General features: G+C 45.2%; 2 protein-coding genes and 1 pseudogene across 3 annotated transcripts in view; 1 reads left to right on the top strand and 2 right to left on the bottom strand.

Moving 5' to 3' along the window:
* The window catches only part of GARRE1 (granule associated Rac and RHOG effector 1), an 82,206-nt gene extending 80,194 nt beyond the window's left edge, over positions 1–2,012 (bottom strand). Inside the window, exon 1 of one of the 2 annotated variants that reach the window (XM_019940969.3) lies at positions 1,892–2,012. The gene's annotated coding sequence lies outside the window, so the exon portion shown is untranslated. The remainder of the gene's footprint in view (positions 1–1,891) is intronic. The other variant, XM_073795768.1, reaches the window with a different exon arrangement.
* Positions 2,013–11,050: 9,038 nt separating this feature from the next.
* LSM14A (LSM14A mRNA processing body assembly factor) overlaps positions 11,051–23,173 on the bottom strand; it is a 70,307-nt gene continuing 58,184 nt past the window's right edge. The window contains exon 10 of the mRNA XM_019940976.3: positions 11,051–12,322. Coding sequence (XP_019796535.1) covers positions 12,272–12,322 — 51 coding nt within the window. The 3' untranslated portion in view covers positions 11,051–12,271. The remainder of the gene's footprint in view (positions 12,323–23,173) is intronic.
* Positions 19,335–19,467, top strand: LOC117309334 (U1 spliceosomal RNA; annotated as a pseudogene).

The following is a 23,173-nucleotide window of genomic DNA, read 5'->3' as shown; positions in this document are numbered from 1 at the left end:
CAATCATTTTCCTATAGACTTGTTAGACTCGCTTGACAAAAAGCTGCTGGTGTATTAGGCTTCGGGTTTTCAACAGAATAAACACTTAGTAAAATTTTCAGCAGAATCATGTGCAACTTGTTTAAAAATTTTTAAAGAGGATGCTTAAAACATGTCGTCTTCCAAAAATCCAGAGATAATTTTAGATTGAAAAATCTAGGCTTGCCAAGGGAATCTGAGAACTTTTCTATCTTGGTCTCCAATGCTAACCTACGTATTCGTGTGCAAAAATAGAGGAAGATTAGAATCTCAAATGCCAGACTGAAAAGTTGCCACAACAAACCTGAACTCTTCATATGGAGTTTGTTATCTTGTCAGCAAGATAGCAAATGAAACAGCAATAACTAAACTTTTTTTTTACTTCAAAAGAAAAAAGTCTCAAACATGAAATACATCCTGGACTTGCAAAGGAAAATGATTTTTAAAAAAGATATTGTGAATGGAATTATAAAACAGCATACACAAAATCTAAATATCAAATCTGTAAGTAGTCCTTTACAAACACAAACTTAGAACTTTAGGTCTAGAATATGATAAAACAGCAATTATAGTTTTTTCAGTAAAGTTGGGAAAATTAACCTATTTGGAAAATAACTTCATATCTTCAACCAAAACCAAATTTTAAGTAAATTTAAAACAGCTAAAAGTAAAAATAAAACCATGAAATGAGAAACAAATATGGATGGATGTTATGAATATTGGGATGGAGAATAATTTTTGAAGTGTCAACAAAGGAAAAATAATACTATGTATTTTTTAAATGAATGTTACCTTTGACCTCATTTGTAAATTTAACCCAAAACAACAATCAGACAAATCCTTTTGGCAGAACTGTCTATCTTGTGACGAATTAGAAACAATCTACATGTTAACTTGGTATATGTTGGCTTGGTTAACTTATGATATACAATGGTACATTATGAAGTCCATATAAGTGATAATACCTGTATTTATTGATATCACCAAAATGTTAGCAATGGCTGTCACTGAGCGGTAGGTTGGTGGATGACTGTCACTTTAAAAAGTATTGTCACAACACTTTTTGTGCTGTCTTGAATGTGAAGGAGAATGAGTTGCTTTTATAATAGGGGCAAGGAGCGGAAACAAGCTATTTTCAAATTAAACCCCCCCTCCAAGCTGAGTATTTATCTGGCAAAATTTGTGAGGAGAATAAACAAAATTCTTATCATGCCAACCAGGCATGCTTCTTTCCTCGCACCGCGCGGAGCAGGAAGACACACCCCTGACCCTACGTTCGCCCCTCAGCCGTGGGTCCTTCATCCTCAGCCCCGGCCCTCCGGCGGTCCCCGCGGAACCTCCCCTGGCCCGACTGCGCCAGCGGACTCAGCGGGGCCGGAAAATCATGTTCCTCGGGGCCCGGCCCGGCGGGGAAGGTGCGCGCAGCCCACCGGCAGCCGCGGGGCGGCGTGAGGGCCGCGTCCCTAGGCAGTCCCGGTAGACCCCGGGACCCACAGGCCGCCGTCCCTCCGCTAACTGCTCGGCGGGCTTCCGGGAGCGGGTCCCGGCGCCAGCCCGACCTCCCCGGCTCCGGCGGCCCAAGGAGCGTCCCCCGCCCTTCCGCGGGGTCCCCGCCGCGCCCCCGGTCTCAGGCACGAGCCAAGAGGCCCCTCCAGGCTTCCGTCCGGTCAGCCAGCGCTCCCAGAGCCCGGCGTCCTCCACAGCGGACGGGCAAGGGGCGGGAGCCGACGGCCCTGAGCCCTGCGGCCCCAAGCGGAGCGGCGCCCCGCGAGCTCGTCCAGTCGCCAGCCCCGGCCGCGGCCCACCACCCACCCACCACCCCCTGAGCCCGCCCGCCTGCGCCAGGCAGCACTGGCTTGCGCCCGCTCCTCACCTGCGACGCGCTCCAGCCCCCAGCTCACCGCCCGAACCGGCTGTGTACACCGGAAGTGACGTCTCCGGGCAGGCCCCGCCCCCGCCCCAGGCGGACGCCGGGTGGCTGCAGACCAAGCGGCTAGGAGCGGTCCCCAACCATTCCCTGCGCGAGCGGGGCGGGGAGGGCCCTGCGCCCCCTTGCCTAGGGACGGAGGACCTCCAAATGGGACAGCCAGGGCGGGGGTTGAGGACCGGTGGCCAGAGTCCGCAGGGCCACCCTGGTTCTCCACTGTGACTTAGCCTCCGGGCGGGAGGGGTCAGCTGTGTCCTCACAGACTTATTATGAAAATTAATTACTGAAGAATTGAGCACTTACTAGATGCCAGGTCCTCGCAGGAGCTGTAGGAACTGGATAATGCCCTCTCCCTCATACGTTTATTCTCTAGTGATGGAAACAATCATTGTTATAAATGCGCTTGATGGTATAGTGCCAATTGCGACAAGCGGTAGGAGGGGAAAGTGGAAGAGGGAGGGAGAGCGTCCCTTGACCTAGTGAAGGAGGGTTATCAGGGAATTCTTCGCTCAGGAAAAGAGCAGGAGTTGAGGTCCTAAGAGGGAGAGGAGTGGGGAAAAGAAAAAGCTGAAGAAGCAGGGAGGAAAGGACATTATGGCAGAAGTAACAGCAGGTGTCTTTGGTGGCTTTGTGTTCAAGAAACGAAGGTAGTGAGAAAGTCTTACCTGATAGCAAGGGGTGATTTTACCATACTTGTGGGTTTAAAGGGATTACTTGGGCTACATTGTGGAGAAGGACTAGAGAGGAGAGGCAAGAGTGGATGTAGACTTGTATGCCCATGTTCATAGCAGCATTACGCATAAAAGTCAAAAAAGTGGAAGCAACCCAAGTGTCCATCGATATATGAATGGATAAACAAAATGTGGTATATCCATACAAAGGAATATATTCAGCCTTAAAAAGGAAGGGAATTCTGACACATGCTACAAATGGATGAACCGTGAAGACATTACACTAAGTGAAAGAAGCCAGTCACAGAAAGATATATTCTATAATTCCACTTATATGAAGTACCTAGAGTAGTCAAGTTCACAGAGACAAAGTAGAATGGTAGTTTCCAGGGACTGGGAGGAGGGGCGCATGGGGAGTTTGTAATTAATGGGTACAGAATTTTGGGTTGGAAAGATGAAAAAGTTCTGGAGATGGATGTGGTGATGATTGCACAACAATGTGAATGTACTTAATGCCACAAAACTGTACACTTAAAAATGGTTAAAATGGGGGACTTCCCTGGTGGCGCAGTGGTTAAGAATCCGCCTGCCAATGCAGGGGACACGGGTTTGAGCCCTGGTCCAGGAAGATCCCACATGCCGTGGAGCAACTAAGCCCGTGGGCCACGACTACTGAGCCTGCGCTCTAGAGCCCGTGCGCCACAACTACTGAAGCCTGTGCGCCTAGAGCCTGTGCTCTGCAACGAGAGAAGCCACCGCGATGAGAAGACCACGCACCACAACGAAGAGTAGCCCCTGCTTGCCGCAACTAGAGAAAGCCCCTGAGCAGCAATGAGGACCTAATGCTGCCAAAAAAAGAAATTGGTTAAAACGGTAAATTTTATGTATATTTTACCATGATAGATAGATAGATGGATGTAGAGATTGGTTAGTAGTCTATTTCAGTTGTCCAAGCAAAAGATGATCCCGATGTAAACCAGGACCTCCACATTTTTTTGTTCTTGAACATCTATCAGGAAAAATGTTTGAATATCGTCCAGATTTATTTTACTTATAAATTATATGTACTACACTACTAATATACTATTTACATAATGGAACATACATTAAAAGAATTTTAAAAGATAAGTCTTAAATTCTAATATTTTCTTCCTCTACCCCAATAGATTGCCTTCTTACATTAGTAGCTGTGTGAATCTCATTTTGAAAGCCATTCACAGACTATGGTAGTGGCAGTGGGGAATAAAGTCAGTGGTTGAACTAGACATGGAGGGTTGGAAAGAGGAGGGAATCCTAAATCTCTCCTGAGTCTCTGGGATGAGCCATTGGAGTGGTGACACACAGTGCTGGGAAGCTCCTGAAGACCACATTTGGAAGGGAGGAAGACAGGAAGAAGGCCATGAGTGCCGTTGTGAACATGACATCAAAGAAGAGGCACCAAGTAGGCAGTTGGGGCTGGAGGTCTGGAGCTTGGGCTTAGGGGGCTGTTGAAGCTGTCACTGGGAGATGTCACTGGGGCTTAGGGGGCTGTTGAAGATGTCACTGGGGCTTAGGGGGCTGTTGAAGCTGTGGGTAGGAGCTGAAGGTGGGTGTAGATTGAGGGAAGACTTTTTTGTGGTTGGTTTTTTAAGGTGGGAGAAACTTAAACATGTTTCAGTGTCAGAGAGGAAGATCCAGTTGACAAAAAGAGACTGAATATACAGGAGAAAGAGGATGTGATTCATCTTGTGAGGTTCTGAAAAGGCTGGAGGGGGTCTAAAATGCTTGGCCATGGGTTTACCTGAGGCTGCGGTAAAGAGTGAGGGGAACTTGCAGACAGAGGTGTGAGGAGAGTGAGAAAGGTCTGAATGCGGAAAGGAAAAATGTGGTAGAATTTCCAAATTGTACTGAGGATCTATTTCAGGTCGATAGAGCCTTCTCTCATATTAACTGCCTTGCCCCAGCAGCTTTCAGGTAAAAGTAAGAAGATGGAGAAAGGCTTCACCTGGGGGTTGAATAACAGAGAGAGGGGTGAGTGTTACTGACATAACAAGCTGTGGAACCCAAGCTACAGGAGAAGGGATGTGACGTGGAAGAAGACAGCTGGGTTGGAGGAAGTGTCCCCGGGTACTGGTGTCATCGTACCTATGTAGGCTGGAAAAGGGATCAGAGATGATGGTGCCCGGCTTCTGAGTGGGCCAAGTGTGGCTCCTGCAGTCTCAGGACAAGCCCATCTCTTTTTTTCTTTTTGGCATGCGGGATCTTGGTTCCCTGACCAGGGATCGAACCCGCCGCCCCTGAAGTGGAAGCACCGAGTCTTAGCCACTGGACCACCAGGGAAGTCCCAGGACAAGCCTATCTCTTGTTTGGAGGTTCTCCTAGCTCCTAATACAGGCCCCTCCAAGCCTCTAGTGGCCATGCCTAGAGGTACCTGATAAACACTGGATGGGGGCTTTAAAAGGGCCCCCTGGCAGGCTCTGACCTGCACACCCAACCACCGTTGCTCACTTCACTCCAAGCTTCATGGTCCCAGAGTAATGTGCTGGAAACCACTCATGCCTGGCACCATCTGGGCCCTTCTCTAGACTTCAGTCCAGGACCAGGAGGTTCCAGAGACCTATTCAGCCATGCATACAGTTTGGGTTTTTTTTTTAAATTTTTTTGACCGTGCTGCGTGGCATGAGGGATCTTAGTTCCCTGACCAGGGATTGAACCCGCACCCCCTGCACTGACAGCGCGGATTCTTAACCCCTGCACCGCCAGGGAAGTCCCATGTGCGCTTCCTATTGGAACTCAGTATGGACATTGCCAACCTTGGGGCTCCTTTGGTGGCGTCTGTGGTGCTCTGAGCACCAGGCTGTCTTGGACCTCTCAGACTTACCTGAGGACATCTTGTATTGTGGATAAATCAAGTCTGGTTTGTGAGCACATCTATAACTATCATACCCACCTCCTAGAGCTTTGAACTATTTTCGTTCATCAACCGCACATACATATGGAGAGGAAAGGAAAAAACATCCATGTACCCACCACACAGGTTTGAGACATTTGTCACTTCATATCACCTCTTTATTCCAAGCTCCCTTACACCAGAGTGCCCAAAAAGAGGATGGAGCCCACAGGTCTAGAGGTGGAGGCTGGACCTTCCTGGAGCCCCCATGTCCTCAGGTACAGAAGCTTTGATTCAGCTCTGCAGAGAGGTCTACGGTTAGAGACTCATGCACAGGGGGATGGGATGGTGCCTCAGAGACCACCAGACAGACACCTCAACTTGCCCCTCAGGAAGCCAAGAAGGCCCAGGCCAGGAAACAAAGGCCTCTCCCTGAATCCACCTGCCCTCCTGTGTATTGTTTAAAGGCAAAGTTGGAGCCAGACCCCATGGAAGCGATGGGAGCCTCGGAGGTTGTTCTCCGGCAGGAGTGAGCAGAACAGGGTTTCAGGAGCTCCTCAGTGACCCAAGAGCACTGTGTTAGTGAGATGGGCCAGAGGTGCACCTTGGCCTTGACCTGAGGTGCCTCCCCTTGTCGAGAAAAACAAAGCTGGTTTTCTACGTCTAGCTTTCATGAGGGTTTCACATTCCTAACATCAGCAGAGCTGCAGAATAGGAGCATCCCACAGAGAGGGGCTCATAAGGGATTAGAGAAATGATTTTCTTAAACAGCCGAAGTTATTACTGTTGGCTTGTGTGCTCTTTATGCAGTCAAAGCCAGGGCTTCCAGGCTGGGCTTTTACCTGTTGGCTTTAGTGGGCATGTCTGAAAGAAGAGCGTTCAGGGAAGAGGTTTTCACAGCCAGCCGAGTGTTCTTGGTGGTGATGGTTGTGGGGAGGGGGTGGGCAGGGGCAACGGGGTTGAGTTTGGAGAGTAACTTTTCTCTTTTACCTTACTGGTCTCGCTTGGGCAGAATGTGAAAGCTGCAAGATGGGCTGTGAGCCCCAGGAAGGGTAGCTGCATTCCAGAATCCACAGGATTTGGGAGCCAGTCTGGAGAGGGCTGGCCAGACATTCTGGGCACAGAGCAACTGGCTGGCTGCTGAGTACGGAGAGACCTGGGGCAAGGCCAGTCTAGTCTATTGGGTGGTGCGCCCCAGGCAGGAAAGGGGGTGAGGGCAGCATGGGTCATGTGCCAAAGGGGAAACTTCTGCCCCAGTGTCCAGGTCGTCTCCCTGAGGAAGTCGCTCCTCACCCCTCCCTTTCCCCGTAACCATTTGAGCATCCTGTTGTTCTTTCTCCATTTCCACCCTCCACTGGCTGGAAATGGCTGTGCTGTGGCCAAGAAGCCCTTGCCAGGCTGAGCCGTCTGCTTCTGTCTCACCCCCACCTCTCAGATCCCAGGTTGCCTTTGACCCTTCTGAGGGTCTGGGGCTGGCCAGGGGCCTGGGAGATCCCTGATGGGTGGGCTGGACCCCAGGATTCCAGGCCCCTTCCCCTGCAACCAGGACAGGATGCCTGGTACCACCTTAGGGAACACGTAAGATACGTGCAGGCAGGGGGAGCTGCTGGGGGACTCCCTGAGGGCTCTCCAGGGTGAGGTGAAGCAGAAGGGGCTGGATGTGTGTGGGGTGGGGGGGGGAGCTGCTGGATGCAGTAGGGACCGCCCTAGAGGCTGTGCAAACCACAGTTATCAGCTGTGAAGGTCTGCACAACGGAGATGGATATTTTCCAGGACTCACACACTGTCAGGGATCCAAGGACTTATGACCAGGAAAGGAAAGAAAGGTGTACTGGGGAGGGAACCAGGCAAGGTTCTGGTGCTGGTGGAGCCAGAAGGGCTGCACAGCTTGAGGTCAAGTTATCCTGAAAACCAGAGGGAGCTCCAGTCCATTCTATAGCTGACAGACAGCCAAGGTCCGGCTCTCCTCAGGTTCCAGCATGTCGACCTGGTGATGGGCACCACCCTAGCTCAGAAGGTCTATGCTGTGGTCTTGGTCCAGAAAGAGGTGTCTCCCAAGAACTGCGGGAGGGTAGTTTGCAGAGTTGATTCTGTGGCCTTGTAAAGAGTTCAAACTTGAACACTTGGAGTTCTGAACAATTAAATTTATGAGCATCCCCTCAGATTTGTAAATCTACAAGGGGGCCAAGACGGAGGGGCATGAGTCCCCCAGATGGGTCCATCTCGCTGAAGAAACCAGAACTCTGTCCCCTTTCCTGAATGTGGGTGGACTCTCCTTTTGGTTATCAAAATGTAATAACCCCAACTCATTGTCACTGAAACAAGAGTGGATTTATTAGCCCAAACAAAAAGAGCACTGTAGCCACTAGAATGGCTGTCCTTGGCAGCAGTCCTGATGCCTGGGAGTAACTTACAGACTGCCACCCTGTAGCTTGTCTGCTCCCGCTAGGCTCAGTGGGAAGGAGCGCCTCAGGGGCTGTGTTGTTTCTTCCGTTTCTTCAACACATCATGTCAGAGTCCTCCGACCCGACGACTTTGAACTTGTTTAGGCCTCCAGAGACTTTTACACGTGGTTGCCCCTAGTTGCGGTTCATTTAGGGCATCTCAATTGGGTCTTCAATTTGTAGCAAGCAGGGACAGTAAAGCTGCCACTGGTTGAGTTTCCGGTGTCAATGTTGACTTGACAACCTTGGGCACTGGTCACAGAGCCTGGACTCCCTCCCAAGAGATCTGGGATACTCAGCTCATGTTATTCATTTATTTATTTGGTTACATCAGGTCTTAGTTGCAGCAGGCGGGCTACTTAGTTGAGGCTCTCCGGCTCCTTAGTTGTGGCATGCAAACTCTTAGTTGTGGCATGCATGTGGGATCTAGTTCCCGGACCAGGGATTGAACCCGGGCCCCCTGCATTGGGAGCACAGAGTCTCAACCATTGCACCACCAGGGAAGTCCCCTCAGCTCATGTTTGTTGTAGGTGCTGGATGGTAGGACCACACAGATCAGACTCCTGTTCTCAGACAGCTGGCTGCCTCCCATGTGGAATTTGGGGCACCCGGTGTTCCAGCCAGGTAGGAGACCAGTGTATGTGAGTGGTGAACAGTGAAAGGGGTTTCTCCCCACTCACTCCACAGGGAGAAATGGGCTCGGGGCCCAGACCTCTAGTTTTCTCACTGCTCAGCAATGTTGTGCCTAACCTTAACCCTAAGCCACACAGCGGCCAAATATTCATGCTTTCCATTTAGGGGCAAAACTGGGCAGAACCAAATAACATTTTAGAGCCAAGTTACTAGAAATATTTGAGAAAAGGCTGAGTTTATAAACTAAAATTTGGCTCTTAACCTACAGTGATTTCATTGCCATGAAACATTGCTGTTAAAGTGCAAAATAATGAACCATGCTCACTCTGCACTGCAACAAATGAGTCTGGGCAGCTCTATCCAGTTCTGAGACTACAATGAGGCTCTCAGAAGGAGCTGATGAAACTAAAAGCCACCTTTGACTTACAAGCCAACACTTATAAGAATCACCAAGGAGGGAATTCCCTGGTGATTCCAGTGGTTAGGACTTGGCGCTTTCACTGCTGGGGCCCGAAAAAAAAAAAAAAAAAAAGGAGATTGGGCTTACTGAAAGGGAGTTAGGTTGCCTTAAACATATATGGAGAACCCTGAAAGTGAAACTTTATCTCACATAAAGCCTGTCAGATCAGTAAGAAGAAATGAGATTACTTCTCAAAAATCCTGTGATCTCATCAAATTAGCAATTTCCACATCTGCACAGGCATAGTCACAGGCAAATCCAAGAGAACCATGAGTCCAGAAGCTGTCACAAGCTTGGTCCCCTCTCAGGACAGGTCTCTGGTTGTGGGGCTCTTTAAGTTGTTTGAAAGCGTGGGTCATGGACCTCCTCTTCCAGGAAGGCTTCTCTGAAATCCCCAACGCTATATTTTCCCAGTCATCGTATTTATCTCACAAAACAGTTAAGTTTTGCCCCTCCTGGACTGGGAACTTCTATGATATTCATCTCATACCCAACTGTATCTCCAGCACTTGGCACCGCATAGAGCAAACAGCAGGCATTCATAAAGTAACTTGCTCACTTATTCAACAAGTTTCTAAGCACCCACCAGGGGCCAGGCATGGTGCCAGGTACTGGGAATGGAGTGGTGAATAAGACAAAAGTGATCCTTCCTCAAACAAAAATGACAAAGGTAAAACATAGACATGCAAGCATAGTGAGGACATGTTGCATTGAAGAAAAATAGTCAAGGAGAACTTAACACATTCTGGAAGGTCCTGAAAATGTAATGTTTAAACTGACATTTGAAGAATGAGAAGCAATTAGTTGGGGAAGAGACCTCCAGGTGAAAGGAATTGCAAAGGCCTTTGGAATTTGACTCATTTTGGAATTTGGAACTAAGGGAAAGCTAAGGGTAGTTCCCCAGGGACTAGATCATATAAGGCAGGCTGGGAAGGATGAAACTCTTTCTTAAGAGAAACAGGAAATCACTGGAGAGTTTGAGGCAAAAACTTGTGTTTCCATAGCGCTGGGGTGGGGAGGGCAGAGGCAGAGGGAGTTCTCAAGACACTCAGGGGTCTCTGTGTGGTCTCAGAGGGCAGAGCAATGGAGAGAATCTAAGGTCCCCTTCCATATATCTTTTATCTTGATGTTTAATTTACATAAAATACACAGGTCTTAAGTGCACAGTTCAAATTTTCACTTACGTACTGTGCCCACCCCCCCAATCAAGATATAAATACTTCAGCAGGCCCTGCCTCCTCCAAATATAACTACTAAACTCCATCACCAAGGTCAGTTTTGCCTGTTTTTGAGTTTCATGTAAATGTGATCATACATACTTCTGTGTCTGGTTTCTTTCACTTATCATGATGTCTGTGAGATTTATTAATGTCGTGTAGAGCAAGTTTTTTTTTTCCACTGTACTCCATTGATAAATATACCACTATTTATTCATTCTACTGTTGTTGGACACTTATTTCCAGGTTCTGGCTATTATGACTCACACTATGAGCATTCTTCCATGTCTTTTGGTGGACATAAGCCAATCGCTTCTACTGAGTACGTGCCCAACAGTGAAACTGCTGGGCCATAACTATACATATTTAGCTTTAGTAGATCCTGCCCATTAGTTTTCCAAAATGGTTACACCGATTTACACTCCTACCATTAACGTGTGGAACGCTCAGTTCATCCATGTCCTCACCAACACTTCACATTATGGTCTTTATTTTTTTTTTTCTGGCTGCACGGCTTGTGGGCTCTTAGTTCCTTAACCAGGGATCGAACCCGTGCCCCCTGCAGTGGAAGCATGGAGTTTTAACCACTGGACCGCCAGGGAAGTCCCAACATCATGGGTCTTTAATGGCATCTCATTGTGGGTTTTTTTTTTTTTTTAGCGGCACCCCTCAGCTTGGGGATATTAGTTCCCCAGCTAGGGATGGAACCTGGGCCCCAGCAGTAAAAGTGCAGAGTCCTAACCACTGGACTGCCAGGGAATTCCCTCCTTGTGGTTTTAATTTGCATTTTTTGATGACAAAAAGTATTAAACACCTTTTCATACGTTTATTAGGTATTTATTAGACAGAACTTATTGTCTGTTCAAGATTTTTAAAATTGAATTGTTGGTCCTTTAAAAAAAACTGACTTGTAATTCTTTATATATTCTGGATTATGAGCTCTCTGATGGCTAATATTCCATAATGCAAGTATCTTCTCCCAGGCTGTGGCTCCCATTTTCACTCTCTTGATAGCTTTTGATAAAACAAATTTTTAGTCTTAATGAAGTCCAATTTCTCTTTCATGGTTATCACTTTTTTCATAGTTATCACTTTTTGTGTCTTCTTTGCCTACTCCAAGGCCTTGCATATATGTCCTTATTTTTTCTCAGAAATATTTTGTAGCTTTGTAGTTTCCAGTGTAGAGGTCTTGCACATCTTTCATTAGATTGCTAGATATTTGCTTTTTTGGCGGGGTACTATTATAAATGGTAATATTTTAACTTTTCATTTTCTAATTACTTGTTGCTTGTGCATAGAAGCAAGCAATTTTTGTAGCTGTTGATAATTCACCTATTAATTGCAGCAGTTTGTAGATAGGTTTGGATTTTATACATACCCCACTGTGTCATGTTAAAAATGATAGTTTTTCTTTTTCCCAATCTTTATACCTTTATTTCTTTTTCATTCCTTATTGCACTAGCTAGGACAGCCAATACAATGCTGAATATAAGTGATGCTAATTGACACAAGTCACGAGAGGAGTGTTCAACATTTCACCATTACATGTAATGTACATTATATTACATGTACATTTTTTGTAAAAGTCTTTTATTAGATTAGGAAGTTCTCATCTATTCCCAATTTCCTGAGTTTTTAAAATCTCTTTTTGAAAGGCTGAAGACTGTGTGCACACCCAGTTTGTTCATGGGGTGTGTAGAGAGGATCCAATGTGAAAAGATGTCAGCCTGCTCCATTAGGTGCCCTGGGACTCATGCCAGCAATTTTTGGGATACTGCCAGCCTTTCCACCAGCAGTCTCTGTGGCTCATCATTGCCAGGTCATCTGTAGCTGGCTGTTACAGACATTACTTGCACCCACTAGTATTGGTTCTATACTTCCCTGCCTCCTTAAGTGAGAACAAGGGAAGTTTAAGTTGGGATAATGCAAAAATGAGCATGTCTGACAGTTCCTTTCTATTCCTGGGAAAAGAAAAAGCAGTTATCTTCTGACTGTGCTAGGAATAGACACCAGGACAGTGGCCTATCTCCGTTCAATGGAAGTCTGAAGACTGCAGGATTTCCAGATTTAAACCAAGTAGCAGCTGAAAGAAAAAAGTAAGCTGGCTTAGACACTAGGTATGTTTTGAGTATAAGTCATGACCTGGGATGATGAAAGCTGCAGACAAAATCCATTGACAGTCTGGAAACCAGACATAGAGAGGCATCTGACCAGGAACACATCCAGGGAGAGGAGATAAGAAGTATGGACAGGCTTGGCATTTCTTGCTTTGTCAAGAAGCCCTTTAGATACTTGCAGAGAATAGGCCTGAGGTTCTGATCATTCACAACTACAGATAAACCCAGTGCCAGGTTACAAGCAGCTCCAAGGCCTAGTCCCTGTGGGAGCTGAGCTGGATCTCCAGGCTGTCTGGAGCAGTAGCAGTGCTGGACACAAATTCACTGCTGCTGAACACCAGCTAGCCACAGAACCAGAGGTGCGCTGCTGCCCTGCTAGCTCACAGCCCTGCGACTTATTTTTACATCTGTGACTCAGAGGCCTAGACCAGGACTGAGGCCTTGGGGAGAGAGAGGCCCTGCTTAGGGGTTGGCTCTTGCGACCAGCATGGGTCTGGCTGTTTGACACCATGATCACATCCATTTCAGACCGTAGTTGCAGTGATACCATTTCCAGTAGGACACAATCTCTTGAGGCCTCCATATTACATGCCTTCTCTAAGACACGTGATATAACCTGGCAGTCAGATTTGTATTCCCAAAAATTCATTCTGGCTACTGCATAGAAAATGAATTGGAAGAGTGTAGTATGGGTGGCGGGTGACCAACGAAGAGGTTATTACAGTAGTACAGGCAAGAGTTGATGGTGCTGGACTTCCCTGGTGGCGCAGTGGTTAAGAATCCGCCTGCCAATGCAGGGGACATGGGTGCGAGCCCTGGTCTGGGAAGATCCCACATGCCTCTGAGCAACTAAGCCCACATGCCACAACTACTGAGCCTGCGCTCTAGAGCCTGTGTGCTACTACTGAAGCCCGCGCGCCTAGAGCCCATGCTCCGCAACAAGAGAAGCTACCGCAGTGAGAAGGCCCCGCATTGCAACGAAAAGTAGCCCCGGCTCGACACAACTAGAGAAAGCCCGCGCACAGCAACAAAGACCCATCGCGGTGGGGGGGTGGGGGTGTAAAAAAAAAGGGTTGACGGTGCTTCACATTCGAGTAGAGGCAAATAGATTTCTGGTTCAAGACAGTAAACCAGGGCTTCCCTGGTGGTGCAGTGGTTGAGAGTCCACCTGCCGATGCAGGGGACACGGGTTCGTGCCCTGGTCCGGGAAGATCCCACATGCCGCGGAGCGGCTGGGCCCGTGAGCCATGGCAGCTGAGCCTGCGCAACGGGAGAGGCCACAACAGTGAGAGGCCCGCATACCCCCCCCCAAAAAAAGACAGTAAATCAACTACAAATGTTCACCTTTTCCTTTAAGACTACATTAAATTGTCAGTAAATGACTAAGATGATATTTATAATATAAATAGAATTGGGCAGGGAGGAATCTGTGAGGTATTTTTTCAACAAATTTCTAGACTGATTAGAGCAGATGAAAGAAGTACGGTGACCCAGGGCAGAACAGAGGGTGCTGCCACCTGGACCACACCCGGGGGTGCTATTGTACAGGAGGAGCCACTTGCCCGAAACTCTGAAATGCTGCAGACTCTGAAGCAGGAGGTACGACAGAGGGCAAGTGTGAGAAGGGGGCTTGAAAACAGGAAAACTAATCTAAGGTCTGTCTGCACAACAAGCAGTGAACAATCTTGTTTCTCACTGCAGTTAGAATGACCTATAATTAGACAACACACTCCTAGAAAAAACAAACAAGTACAAGGAAGACTCTTTCCTGCAGGTACAGTGTTTCTGTGGATCTGGGAACATTGGCACCTCTGAACAAGTCCTCAGAGACCTCAAAGATAATGATCACAATTTAGAGCATTTGTCAGATGACAAATCCTGGCCACACCCAGAGCTCCAGGGCAACTCTTCTGCTTCCTTCCAATAAGAGATAACCAAGAATTGTCAGATATTTGAATAAAGTCTACTACAGGAAGTCTACTACCAAAATTAACAACCTTGGTAAAAAAACTAAGAAACACAAAGCTTCGATTCAACAGGTTTTTTTTTCCTTATTTATTAAAAAAAAATTTTCTGGCTGCACTGTGGGGCATGCAGGATCTTAGTTCCCTGATGAGGGATCGAACCCGTGCCCCCTGCAGTGGAAGCACAGAGTCTTAACCACTGGACCACCAGGGAAGTCCTTCTCAATTGGACAGGTTTAACATTTGAGTAAGAGGGAGATCTAGTGAAAGAACAGGGTGGGTAATATCAAAGAAGTTATCTAAGAAGTAATAAGAGAAAGAGCTAAAGGAAAGACACAAATCTTTAAGTCAAAAGGGTCTACATGGGAGTTCCCTGGTGGTCCAGTGGTTAGGATTCAGCGATTTCACTGCTGTGGCCCAGGTTCAATTCCTGGTCAGGGAACTCCCACAAGCCATGCCGCACCCCTCTCCCCCCCCAAAAAAGAGGAAAAAACACGTCACCTATCATGGGAAAAAAATCAAATTTGCATCAGACTTGGCACCACTGCATGTAAGATGAACAGTCAGCAATTGAGCTAAGAATGATTTTTATATTTTTAGAAGGTTGTTAAATAAAAAAAAAAAAGAGGAAGATGTGACAGAGAACTTACTATCTGGCCCTGTATACTTTTTAAGAAAGCTCCCTAAGTAAGAATTCTAACAAGAAAATGGAAAACATGCATCCAGGAAACTGTGACTCTAACCCAGGAGAGCAATGAAGAGAAATCCCAGGGTCCTAAGTTTCCTGAAGATCTCGAAAGCAACATGTTTGTATAACCTTTTGCAGAATGGCGAAAGTTTATAGTACAATAGTCTCTAGGAAAAAAGGAGACTTCATAGACTAAATCAAATGTTAACAGTTTGGAAAAACTTTATTATATGATGAAGGCAACAAATACAAGCAAAAAAGAACATTCAGAAACTCCAGGAAAATCGAAAAGCTGTAGGGAAAATAATGGTCCAAGGAAAAAGTGGTCTAAATGAGATTTGAAAATTGGTGAGCTCAAGAAGAATGGAGTAGATTCCAATTAATAGAGGATATGAGAGAGAGCACAAGAGAACAAATACACACGTGCAAGAGCCAATCAGAAATTCTACAGATGGGCTTCCCTGGTGGTCCAGTGGTTAAGGCTCCACGCTCCCAGTGAAGGGGCATGGGTTTAATCCCTGGTCAGGGAATTAAGATCCCCCATGCCGCTAGGTGCAGTCAAAAGAAAAAAAAAATTCTATGGAAAAATATTGTGAACAAAAACAAAACCAAGATAAAATACAAACTTCAGGATAGTGGTTTCCTTTTGGGTGAAGCAGAAATGGAATAGGGGAGTGGTAATACATAGATGCAGGTTGTTAGTAATGCTCTAGTTTTTGGGTTAAGTGACAGGTTCAGTTACTCATATTATGGGTCACACATCCTTTTGCATGTATTAAATGTGAAAAAGGAAAAAGATAAAGGAAAAACAATCTAAAAATTGAAAAAAGGCAAGGTCCAGTCACGAAGCAAATTAAAATGTAGATGATCTTAAGAAACTGATGGAATCCAGAAAAAGACAATCTATTTAATCTTGATCATAGTAATATATATTTTTGAAAGGTACAGCATTTATGGTTCTAGAACTGTAGAGAAGGCATATCACTTGGCTCTGTGCAGAAGAATTCTTATAAAATCATATCAGAATATTATTGGTTTTCAGCTTTTAAAGTCAATCAACATGTGAAAAAAAAGGCAATTTTTGGTGGCGGGAAGAATAAAACATTCTGTAAAAAGGAAACACAGGCAGGGTTTGTACTACTTGGCTCATCCATAAAAATTATTTACTTAGTTGTAATGAGTATTCCTAGCCGCAATTAAGTGTTACAGTAAGTATATTAAGAGGATACAGAGCAAGGATGTGTGAATTTCTGTGTGTGTGTATGGGGGGAATTAAGAGAGTAAATCTATATATCAGGAGGTCCGTAGTTGATAAACACATGAAAATAACAAAGTAAAGAACAGTTCACACAGGCTCTTCCTACTGACACATTAACAAAAGGGGGGACGTGGGTATGGTGCGCACACATATATACACACACGATCTGGAGAGGGACACTTTCTGGAAGAATACAGATAAACTGTTAATAGTATTTGTCTTTAAGGAAGAGAAGGAGACAAACTCTATACTATTTTGTTTCATTTGTAGTAACTATGCACAGGTATTATTGAATTAAATAAAAACATTTTTCCCTTAATAAAAAAAAGAGCTCCTGTAAATAACCAAGAACACTAACATCAGAGGAGACAAATAAAGAATATTTATACAAAGTTCACAGAAAAGGAAATATTAATACCAAACTCATTTAACAATGTTCAACCTCCCTCAAAGTGAAATGCACGGGGTACTGAAATAATACTTTTCGTTCATCAGACTGGCAAACGTACTCAAAAGTTTGCTAATGCTGTACTGGTGACCATATAGGGTAATAAGCACCCTGAAAAACCAGGTGAAGTGTAAATTGCTATAATCTCTATCAAAAGGGACATAGGAATATTTATTAGAATTATGAAGTTATGTCTCCAGTTATCCAGAATCTCCAGTTATTAGTTTATCTTACAGATACAGTCATCTATTTGTGAAATGACTCATGAAGGGTCATTCCAGCACTGCTTGGACTAGCAAAATTTGGAAACGACCTGGCTCCATGTGAAGAGGGTAACTGTAGGTCTGAGGGACAGTGAGAAAAGGGAAGCAGCTTTTCATTGGAAATCCTATTAACTTATTTTTTAACTGTTTGAATGCATACATTAAAGCCTCAGCCAGAGGAACAATCCACTGAGGAGACCAAACCACAAAGGCCTCTGCAGCAGATTCAGCACTGGAAGGCTAGGCTATTATGTTCTAACTATCAGGGAGCAGGGAGAACCACTCCGGGCTACTGCACTGGCTTCCTAACTGGCCTCCCTACTAATTTATTCTCAACACAGCAGCCAGAGATTCTTTTTATTTTTTAAAATTTATTTATTTATTTTAAATCCAAAGATGTGCATTTGGAAGAGATTCACTGACAGTTGTAGCAGAAGTGCCAATTTTTTGGGGGGCTGCACCTCGAGGATTGCGAGATCTTAGTTCCTCACCCAGGGACTGAACCCAGACCCACAGCCGTGAAAGTGCTGAGTCCTAACCATTGGACCACCAGGGAATTCCCCAGAGATGATGATGATGATTTTTAAAAATATTTATTTATTTTGGCTGCACCAGGTCTTAGTTGCAGCACACAGGATCTTCGTTGCGGCATGCGGACTCTTAGTTGCGGCATGCAGGCTTCTTAGTTGCGGCATGCGGGCTTCTTAGTTGCGGCATGCATGCGGGATCTAGTTCCTCAACCAGAGATCAAACCTGGGCCCCCTGCACTGGGAGTGCGGAGTCTTACCCACCGGACCACCAGGGAAGTCCCAGAGAATCTTTTAAAATGTAAGTCAGATTGTCACTCTTCCATTCAAAACCCTACAATTGCTTCCCATCTCGGAACAAATGACAATCATTACAGTGGACTCCACTATTCCTTCCCTGTCCAGTCTCCACTGACACTCTAACCTCACATTCTACAAGCCTCTCCTCCCTCACTCCACTCCAGCAATACTAGGCTCACTCCTGCTTCAGGGTCTTTGCAGCTAAAATTTCTTCTGCTTGAACATCCAATCAGCTTCTTGAGTCATTTCTCAAATGTCAGCTTCCTAACCTATTTTAAATTCACGCAGCAATCCACCCTCAAGCCCACACACCCTTTCTTGTCCCCCGCTTCTTGGCTTTTTCTCCATAGAACTTAAGCATCTTTTTTTTGGCCACACTACACAGCTTGCAGGATCCTAGTTCCCCGACCAGGGACTGAACCAGGGCCCCTGCAGTGAAAGCGCAGAGTCCTAACCACCAGACCTTCAGGGAATTCCCTTAAGCGTCTTCTTAACATACTTTATATAAATTTTACTCATTTCTCTCCTCCCAGAATACAAGCTCCAAGGTTTATTTTGTTCACTGTTGCTTACCCTGCAAATGAACTATATCTCCTCTACATAAGGGCTCAATAAAGATTTGTTGAATAAATAGTTTCCCCTTTTCCACAGAAAATCAGTAAAACTAAAAACAAAAGACTAGGGGTAGCAAGAGATGATTGTTAGCATGACTGAGGGCTTTCATTATAAGCCTTTGTGAAGCATTTAGATTAAAATACATGCATACACATCTCTTACCAAAATAATTAAACGTTTTAAAAATAAAAGAGGTATTAGATATATTGAGAAAGTAGAATTTGGGACTTCCCGGGGGCTTCCAATGCAAGGGACGCAGGTTTGATCCCTGGTCGGGCAACAAAGCCCACGCGCCACAACTACTGAGCCCGCGCGCTCTGGAGCCTGTGTGCTACAACTAGGAAGAAGCCTGCGTGCCACAACGTAAGATCCCACGTGCCACAATTAAGACCTGACGCAGCTAAAAATAAATAAACAAAATAAAATAAAAGTTAAAAAAAAAAGAGAAAGAATTGATAGAAGTTGGTAACAGGCATGAAGCTGGTGCAGAACTGAAGATAAATGGAGTGTCAAAGGTGATTTCCACATTTCCAGCGCAGTCGGGTTAGTAGGTGGTGTTACTACATAACTGGATCAAGAACACTGGAAGAAAAGCAGAGGGAAGATCATCACTTCAGTTTGGGGAACATTACATTTGAGAGGCTACTATAAGGCCTTCAAGCACAGGTATCAAGAAGTCAGATCCAGGGACTTCTCTGGCAGTCCAGTGCTTAGGACTCAGCGCTTTCACTGCTGTGGCCCCAGGTTCAATCCCTGGTCGGGGAACTAAGATTCCGCAAGCCTTGAGGCTCGGCCAAAGGAAAAGTCAGATCCAGACTCAGAAAAGATCTGTGCTAGACAAGTGAATGTGAGAATAACTCCATGTAGTTAAGGCCAGAGAGAGTATGCAGCTTAAAAAGAGGGCGGAAAAAAAGCAAACTTATCTGGCAGGAGAGGTAACAAGATCACGAAGTTGGTTTTCCCAGGGTGAGGCTTTTCGGGATGTGCTGACCCCTGTGATTTCCCCAAATGTGGGAAACTCCACTGCATAATTTGTGGTAGTGTTGTGTGTGGGGAGGAGCGGGGAGAAGGAAAAAAAGCTGAAGTTGAACCCTGAGGAACATTATTATTTCAAAATGGGGTGACTGACGAATTAGAATTGGGCAGACGGAGGATCTGGCAGCCAGGAAGACAAGAGTATTTTGAGAAGGGAGAGGCAGACTGCATGGAATGCTTCTGTAAAACAAGTAAGAGAGGAAAACTCTGAAAGGCTCACTGGAGATCATTAGTGACTTTACCAAGAACTGTTTTAGCAGTGTATGAAGTAGAACAAGTGGGTTAAGAAGTGAAAGGGAGATCAGGCATCTAGATAGTTCAAGAGCGAAGGAGGAACTGATAGGATGTAGGATTCAAGGATAATTTTCTTAAAAAAAAGTCTAACATAATAAATGCTACATAGTTACAATTATAGGCATACTTCGTTTTATTGTGCTTTGCAGATATTGCATTTTTTACAAATGGGAAGTTCTGTGGCAACCCTGCATCAAGAAAGTCTATCGGCACCATTTTCCCAACAGCATTATTTTAAAATAAAGGTACGTACACTGTTTTGTAGGCATAATGCTATTATTGCACATTTAATAGACAAAAGTACAGTGTAAATCTAACTTTATATATACTAGGAAAGAAAAAAATTCGTGTGACTCACTTTATTGTGACATTTGCTTTACTGGGGTCTCGATCTAAACCCGCAATATCTCCAAGTTACGCCTGTATATATAAATATATGAATACTAACACATTAATATGCTATATAATATGCTAGCATTATAATTAAATGCGAATGGAAAGGATCCTTTATCAAGGAAGAAGTTGAAGACACAGAGAAAGAGGTAATTCAGTAACGGGAACGGTGGGAATTAGGGAGCCAGAGCACAAGCAGTTTTTTGATACGTGATATTTTCTGTTTTTAAAGGACAGCCAGGAAAAGGCTGGATGCATATGTTAGAGAGTGTGGTAAGTGCCTGAGGCAGTTTCCATCCAATGTCTTCTAGTTCTCTTTGAAATGGATAGCAGGGCCATTTGCTGACTACAGAGAGGTGATTACAGAAAAGTACTAAGTTTTGCTGGCAATGTTGAAGGCCAGGAGAGAGCAGTAATCAGATTTACAGTGGTACTAATGTATTCAATTGTGATTCTCTTCTGCAGGACACAACCCTCTGAGTGAATACTGACCATGTGGGTGGTTGGATGCTTTCAGGGTTGAAGTTTCTCTAAACAAGAGCACAAAAAGCTCAAAAGAGGTGCAAGGGAGTTTAAGGTTATTTGTAAGATAATGATAGTTCAAGGAGTCTAGGCTGGTTGGAGATGGTGGTAGGGAAAGTAGAAGATGGAAGCTAACGAATCCAAAGTAGAAAGATTCCCGACCTGGGGGTCTGCACCAAGCTAAAAGCAGTTACTGAGCAAAGGAGTGGTTAGGTCACTCTATGTGTGTATGTACTTATTTATTATTTCTTGAGCAAGCCAGTTGGAAGATCAAAGCGTAGGGTGTCTAAATCCATGATTCAGAGATGATGCAGTTGAGGTTGATAGACAAGGTCCAGGTGTGTCTACAGGTTTGGGTGGGAGGAGGTGAGAAGAAAAGGTCACAGGGAAAGGAACAGGGGCCAGGGTGTAGGATGGGTCCAGGAAAGTTAACACAGCAGGCCTGACTCCTATCCTTTATAAAGACTGCTTACAAGTTTGGCCCTTGGCTGACATCTGGAAACTAGGACTTGAGGAGGGTTTCCATCATTCCCAGAACTGATAAGAGTGGCTCACTGTGCCTAAACTGTACAGTCAATGATGTGTACTTTTGCTTTACTTCTGGGAGTCTGGGATTTTAGTATGTGCCACACAGAAGATGCCTAAATAACCAGACCCCGATCAAAACCCTGGGCCCTCAGCCGCTGATGAGCTTCACTGGTAGACAACATTCCACACATGTTGGAACAATTCTTTGCTGGGGGAACGAAGTACATACTCTGTGACACCACTTTCAAAGTCCCCTCTGAAAGTCTGAGCCTGCTTCACTCTAGACTTCGCCCATACACCCTTTCCTTTGCTCAATTTTGCTTTGCATCTTTGTGCTGTAAGAATCATTGCCATCAGTATGATTATCTTGGGGACTCCCAACACAGATGGGTAAGCCACACAGATGACGTCATATGGAAGGATGGAGGTATAGAGGAAGAGAGTGCTGGTTATAGAGTAACCAGGAGAGTGAGAGGATCACATAAGCCTGAATGGAGTAAGTAGGGGTTTTACCAGAAAGGGAGGGAGCAAGGACACCAAGTCTACATCCTGAACATAGTTTGCAGGGCAAGAAATACTCCAGTGCTGCCACTGGGAAGGGTGGTAGGTGGAGCAGCGTCCTTCGGGAAAAGGCTAGGCCCACAGAGGAGGATTAACCCTGCATCTGCTCTAATATACATACCTATGTCTACATCTACAGCACATCATGGTTTGCTAGTACTTTTTTCTTAGTTACAAATTCCTTGCAGCAGCACACTAGTGTGGAACAGCTCCATAGCTGGGCACTACTATCTTTCACAATATTCAAAGTCCGCGTTCCTCTTACCCACTCTAACTTCAGCTTCTCTTGTGGAGGAAAAAACTGTGCCAGCATTTTGTTAACAGCCAAAAGCTAGAAATGATGCAAATGCGGTATCAACAGCAGAATGGATAAATCATGGTCTGTTAACACAATGGAATACTATACTGCAACAAAAACAAACGGTCCGCAGCCAAATGCAACAATATGGATGAATCTCACAAACACAATGTTGAGCAAAGCTAAGCACAAAAGCATATATGCTGTTTAATTCCATTTATGTAAAGAACAAACACAAGCAAAAGCAATCTAAGCTGTTAGAAGTCAGGATAGTGGTTACCTTTGAGGGGGTGGGGGCTACCGGAAGGGAGTTTTTTTTTTTTTTGCGGTACGCGGGCGTCTCACTGTTGTGGCCTCTCCTGTTGCGGAGCACAGGCTCCGGACGCACAGGCTCGGCGGCCATGGCTCACGAGCCCAGCCACTCTGCGGCATGTGGGATCCTCCCAGACCGGGGCACGAACCCATGTCCCCTGCATCGGCAGGCGGCCTCTCAACCACTGCGCCACCAGGAAAGCCCCTGGAAGGGAGTTTTAAGGGGGCTTCTGGGTACTGTTTACATAAGTAATCATGATATGTGTGCTTTTCTGTGTGCATAATCATACTTTAAAACAAAACAGTGCTACTCAATACACGAAGTGAAAAAAGCAAGTTTCACAATAGTACGTATACTATGAATCTATTTTTGCTGAAAAGCACATGCCGGTACAGAACAATGCCAGGTTGAATATATACCCAAATAGTGTTACCAATGGTTAGCCCTGAATGGTAGGATGGTAGATTTTCTTTCTTCTTTTATCTATTTTTAAAAACCATCTTCCATACTGCCCATATCCTTTTTACAGTGTATTACTTATACAAAAATGAAACTATACCTCATTCCTCTGTAAACTGAAATCTGCAAAGCTCCAAAACCCATTCTGGGACAAAAGAAATGCTATTAAACACTGGGGAATGGAGTAAGGGATAACTGTCACCCAACTAACCCATTAAAAGAAATTTACAAAACAATTTCAGCACAAGCAAAATCCTGAACTGCAATGTTGGGATTTGCATTCTCATTAACAATCCTGTGTGAGGCCAGCACCCGAGGATTATAAGGATTAAGTGAGTACCAGGATAACAG

The sequence above is a fragment of the Tursiops truncatus genome, chromosome 19, assembly GCF_011762595.2.
Source record: "Tursiops truncatus isolate mTurTru1 chromosome 19, mTurTru1.mat.Y, whole genome shotgun sequence".
Lineage (NCBI taxonomy): Eukaryota > Metazoa > Chordata > Mammalia > Artiodactyla > Delphinidae > Tursiops > Tursiops truncatus.
Note: the sequence above shows the minus strand (reverse complement) of the source record. Positions and strands in the feature narration are given on the sequence as shown.